This window comes from Abramis brama (genome assembly GCF_963993115.1).
Source record: "Abramis brama genome assembly, chromosome: 15".
Classification (NCBI taxonomy): Eukaryota; Metazoa; Chordata; class Actinopteri; order Cypriniformes; family Leuciscidae; genus Abramis; species Abramis brama.
Window position 1 is genome coordinate 14,052,924 of NC_139977.1, and position 5,551 is coordinate 14,058,474.

Sequence of the window (5,551 nt, forward strand, 5' to 3'; positions counted from 1 at the left end):
GTCAGTGGTGGCCTATATCCATCATCAGGGGGGTCTGAAATCCCGCCCTCTATGCAGACTGGTGCATCAGATTATCCTGTGGTCCCAGGGGAGACTGTTGTCTCTCAGAGCAACATACATCCCAAGGGACCAGAATCAGGGAGCAGACATCCTTTCGAGGCAAGGGCTGAGGCCCGGGGAATGGAGACTTACCCCGAGGTGGTGAAGTCGATATGCGAAAGGTTCGGCCAAGTGGACATGGATCTGTTCGCTTCTCAAGAGACATCACACTGCCCACTGTGGTTCTCCCTCACACATCCAGCCATGCCATGGTGCAGGGATTGGGACAGACAGGCCTCGTTGTGGCATAGTGGGTACTCGTTCCCCAAAGTGTCGTCATCGACGCAGTGCGAGTTCCCTCGAAAGGGAACGTCTCAAGTTACGACTGTAACCCTTGTTCCCTGAGAAGGGAACGAGACACTGCATCCCTTCACCACACCTTCCCCTGCCTGGGAGCGACTTGCTTCATCACAGAAGCTAACACTGTTGTGTGTCAGCGTCCCTTTGTAGCTTCCGTGTATGCCGACACACATTACATCATGACGCAACACCAATCACGATTGGCTTAGTTTCATTCATGCTTCAGAGGCGCTGGGGGACGTTTCCCAAAGTGTCGTCATCGACGCAGTGTCTTGTTCCCTTCTCAGGGAACAAGGGTTACAGTCGTAACCCGAGACGTTTTCCCCATAAGCGTCAGAGAATTGATGCAATGCTCATTCTAGTTATCTCAGGGAACCAGGGTTACGTGAGTAACCATAAATGTTTTCACCCTGTTCAGTACATTTTCTGGCTATAAAATAAACTGGGATACATCCCTTCAAAGTCCCTTTGAATGTCTCTGTGAAATGCCTTACATTACCAGACATTCCTAATATCCAATAGAATGATACAACATTTACATATTTAGTAGGGCTAGGAGAAAAACATTGATTCACCCAACTATCGTGATTTTTTTTGTTCACGATTTTAAAATAGATTTTCTTATTCCTGAATCGATATTAATACAAATTCAATTGTTTTATTTTGTCCATGCTTATAGACAAGGTTGACAGTAGTTAGCCACTTTTGTTCCAACAGAGATTCAAATGTGTCGTTATCTATGAGTGTTTAGTGACGTAATATCCCAAGTGGACGCGTGAAAGCGACTTGAGACTGAATGCACTAAAAAGTCCTCGCATTACTCATATGCTCATATACTCATAGAGATAAGACAGCAGAGCTGCACGATTCATCTTTAAAAGACTGTGATCTCGATTAAAACACCCATGTGATCTTCTTCCAATTCGTCTGTCTATTTGACAAAATCATATCGCAACATTCAAATCTGTGTTACGGCTGACCCAGAGAGAGTTGTCATGAGACAGCTTCACAAACAGTATTTTCAACCTCATTATTTCTGTGTTACAATAGTTCAAATTATCATAGAAGTACTGGGATGAAAGTTTAAAGTTCAAACATACACACTGATGTCTATGGTAGTGATCAAAATAGAGTAAATTAGCTTTTGATAGAAACTTGGAGCTTAAAATAACGCATTTTTTTATTTTTTTATTTTTTGCCACTAGGTGGTGAGAAGTGACTGTTTAAAAATGTATTTGTTATTGAATCATTTATTCAAGAGAATGTAGTAATGTAAGATGCTTCTGAAATAAAACTCAGAAAGATGTGATGAATTGTTTTTGTAAATATGACTCATCTTATACATCATGTACAGTCTGTATAAGTGTATGATTTAGCTTTTCCCCATGGTCTAGTATTTAAAACAAAAAAATTACAATACTTGTAGAATCGCAATTCTTAAAAAAAATCATATCGGCACTCAAGAATCGTGATAGTATCGAATCAGGAGATAGGTGTATCATCCCAGCCCTAATATTTATAAAAATATTATAAAAAAAATATATACTGTATTTAATGAATGAATTATGGCAAACTTAAACTTGAAATTTTGGCTGATATGCAGAGATGGTCTAATCTCAAAATGTCTCTCCATGGTAGAATTTCAATATTATAAATGAATGTTCATGGTAGGTTAAATTCTCTTTTTTCTATGATTCATTTCCCTCCACCTGTTCTCTGATGCCCATACTTTTTAGGATAGAGAAATAAAGAAGAAGAATTTAATCAGTACAAACATAATATAATTCCAGCTCCTTCTGTTCTTGCATCCCTAAACATCTTTACAGCACATTACAGTACAAGCTAACCTGATCAGTAGCCACCAATCACAGCAAAAAAAATAATTATTTTACACTCTTGAGGAATGGCGACAAAACAAGTATGTGTGACACATACAGTATAAAATGGTCAAGTCAACTCTTCTGAAACACATTAAGTCTTCCTATTGAATCGAATTATTACCAAGTTAAAGGGAATGCAACAACAGTGTGCTACTATATATTAAACTGAAGTGACTATTATATTATATTAAACTGAATAGTGAACTATTTATCTATCAGTCATCTACCTTGGTAAGTTTACATATTTGAGTGGGGTAAACAATTTAAGGGTGAATTTATTTTTCATTATCAGCAACTATCAAATATTTCATACCTGCTGCTGGGGATAAAAGTTTATAAGAATTACTGGCATGGGCAAATATTGTTCTTTTTTTTTTACCACAATGTGAATATTACAATGTGAAGAAGTTTTCTACTTATGTTCTTGTTTAGTACTTTGATATTACCTGTATGTGCTGCATTAAATCATGTTCTGACTGAATCTGGGCTGTGTTTCACAAAAGCATAATAAACCTAAGTTGATTGTAGAAACCACAATCTACTGTCAATCTACTGTCTCTAAAATGCAGCCCTGTACTGCACTGTATGTTTTGTTTAGGTCACAGATGGACAACCTAACATTCAGATACAGCATACTCTTAATGGAGGGACTACAAGTTACAACTCTGTCCAATCATTCTGTATTCATCCTTTTTTTGCTTGTTTACATATTTATTATAGTATCTAACATTGGGATTTTGATTCAGATCTCAGTGGAAAAAAGGTTACATCAGCCTATGCACATAATTTTCTGCAACTTGCCACTGAATGATGTATTAGGGACAATTGCTCTTTTGCCACGCTTGATGAGTCATATCTTAACAGACCCCTCTGAGCGCTACATCACATATGTGGAGTGTGCTTTGCAAGCTTTTTTTGGACATGTATACGGAACCGCATCCTACACAATTCTAATGATCATGGCCTTTGACAGATATGTGGCCATATGCAATCCATTGCGATACACTACAATAATGAGCAATAAAATGATAGTTAGACTGTCAGCAGGAGCCTGGGGTGCTGCAGTAGTGCCGGTGGTAATTCTGATCAGCCTCAGTGTGCGTCTGTCTCACTGCAGATCTGTGATTCAAAATCTGTTTTGTGATAATGCTTCACTATTTAAACTGTCCTGTGAAAATATAGTTATTAATAATGTATATGGATTAACATTTACTGTGGTTTTACTAACGTCCTCATTGGGGAGTGTGGTATTTACATATCTCAGAATAGTGATGGTATGCTTCAAAGGCAAAAACAAAGCAACCAACAGCAAAGCAATAAAAACCTGCAGTGCTCACCTGGCTGTTTATTTAATCTTGATGGTTTCTGGATACACCACCATTTTACTTCATCGTTTCCCTGGATTATATGAAAGTAGAAAAGTATCTAGTTTAATGTTCAATGTTATTCCACCATGCTTGAATCCCATAATATATGGTTTGCAAGCAAAGGAAATAAGACATAGACTGTTTAAACTAATTTATAAATGTAAAGTTAACTCTAAAAATTTTCTTTGAGCGCTAATGATAAAGTTTGAATGGTAAAATATGATTGGTCTACATTTCTGTTTTATTCCAAAACTGTACTTGTGTGAATAGTCTATATAACATCCTTGTGATAAATGTGGACAGTGGAACTATAAAATATGTACTGATAATAACAGGCTTTTTATGTCCCAGGTAAACATGAAAATTAATCACATTATGAAATAAATGCTTTTCTCCAAAACACGTCGGCCATAATTGTATGCACCCTTTTATTAAAAACTTTTTGCAGTCTTCTTTTGCCAAGATAACAGCTCTGAGTTTTCTCCTATAATGCCTGATGAGTTTGGAGACCTCCTGACAAGAGATCAGATACTATTCCTCCATACAGAATTTCTCCAGATCCTTCAGATTCCCAGCTCCATGTTGCTGCTTCTACTCAGTTCAGCCCACTCATTTTCTATTAGGTTCAGGTCAGGGAACTGGGATGGTCATTGCAGAAGCTTAATTTTGTGCTCAGTGACACATTTTTGTGTTGATTTTGATGTTTATTATGGATCTTTGTCCTGATGGAAGATCCAACCATGGCCCATTATAAGATTTCTAGCAGAGGCCATAAGGTTTTGATTTTTTATCTATTGGTATTTGCTAGAATCCATGATACCATGTATCTGAACAAGATGTCCAGGACATCCAGCAAAAAAAAGCCCACAACATTAAAGATCCAGCAGTATATTGTGGGCATTGTGGGCACTTTCCCCCCCTGTTTACACCAAACTCATCTAGTGGGTTTGGTTGCCAAAAAAGCTCTCTCTTTTTTTTCAATATGACCATAGAATCCTGTCACTTTTTATGTGCCCGACAACTGAATATGCTAGTGTTTGTTTTTGGATGAGCGAGGAGGATTTTCCTTGAAACCCTCCCAAACAACATGAGGTGATGTAGTTTTTTTTTTTTTTTGATTCCTTTTTTATTTATTTATTTTTCTTTCTGACCCCAAGACTCAGCTAATCTCTGCAATTCTCCATCTGTGATCCTTTGACCACTCAAACAATCCTCCTCGCCATGCAATAAGACAATATATACACATGTCCTCTTCCAGGCAGATTTGTAACATCATTAGTTGATTGATGGATGACTCAATCAGTTGGATGATTAAGGCAATTTCATCTTTGCATTTCCTCATATTTATACTCCTGTGAAAAAAGAAGTCATAGTCAGACAAGTTCATGTTCCTAGTCACCCTGGTGTGCTATTTTTATTGTTATTTTATTAATGGTAATATATTTCAGAGATATTTTACTCATAAAAATTATAGGGGTGCCAATAATTGTGGCCAATATGTTTTGGAGAAAAACATTTATTTCATGTGATTCCCCCAACTATCTGTGATTTTTCCAACTATCATAAGTGAAAATAGCATGCCCTTCTTCAGGTCAGAGGTGAAGAAAGCATAAATAAAATATGAAGCATAAAGGGTCATATTTGAATTATCCATTAAGGAACATAAGATGCCAAATAAAAAAGAAAACATTCAGCAAATCACACAAAACCTTAGATCACCCAAAACTCTGACACTTCAAAAAGTTCATAAATAGATAATAATAAAAATAAAAAAAAACATATGAATCCAGTGGTTTAATCCAAGGCTTTTGAAGAAACACAATCATTATAAATAATGGACAGATTTAATTTAGGCTTTTATTCACATATAAACATTGATCACTGATACATAGAGCACTCAAATCA

At 36.7% G+C, this 5,551-nt stretch overlaps 1 protein-coding gene across 1 annotated transcript; it reads left to right on the plus strand.

Annotated features, from left to right (window-relative positions):
• Nucleotides 1-2,884: 2,884 nt before the first annotated feature.
• Nucleotides 2,885-3,835, plus strand: LOC311097951 (olfactory receptor 2F1-like; the record flags this gene model as incomplete). Its single annotated transcript, XM_084137962.1, has 1 exon — nucleotides 2,885-3,835. The coding sequence occupies one exon, from the start codon at nucleotides 2,885-2,887 to the stop codon at nucleotides 3,833-3,835; it is 951 nt and encodes a 316-aa protein (XP_083994088.1).
• Between the last annotated feature and the right edge of the window lie 1,716 nt (nucleotides 3,836-5,551).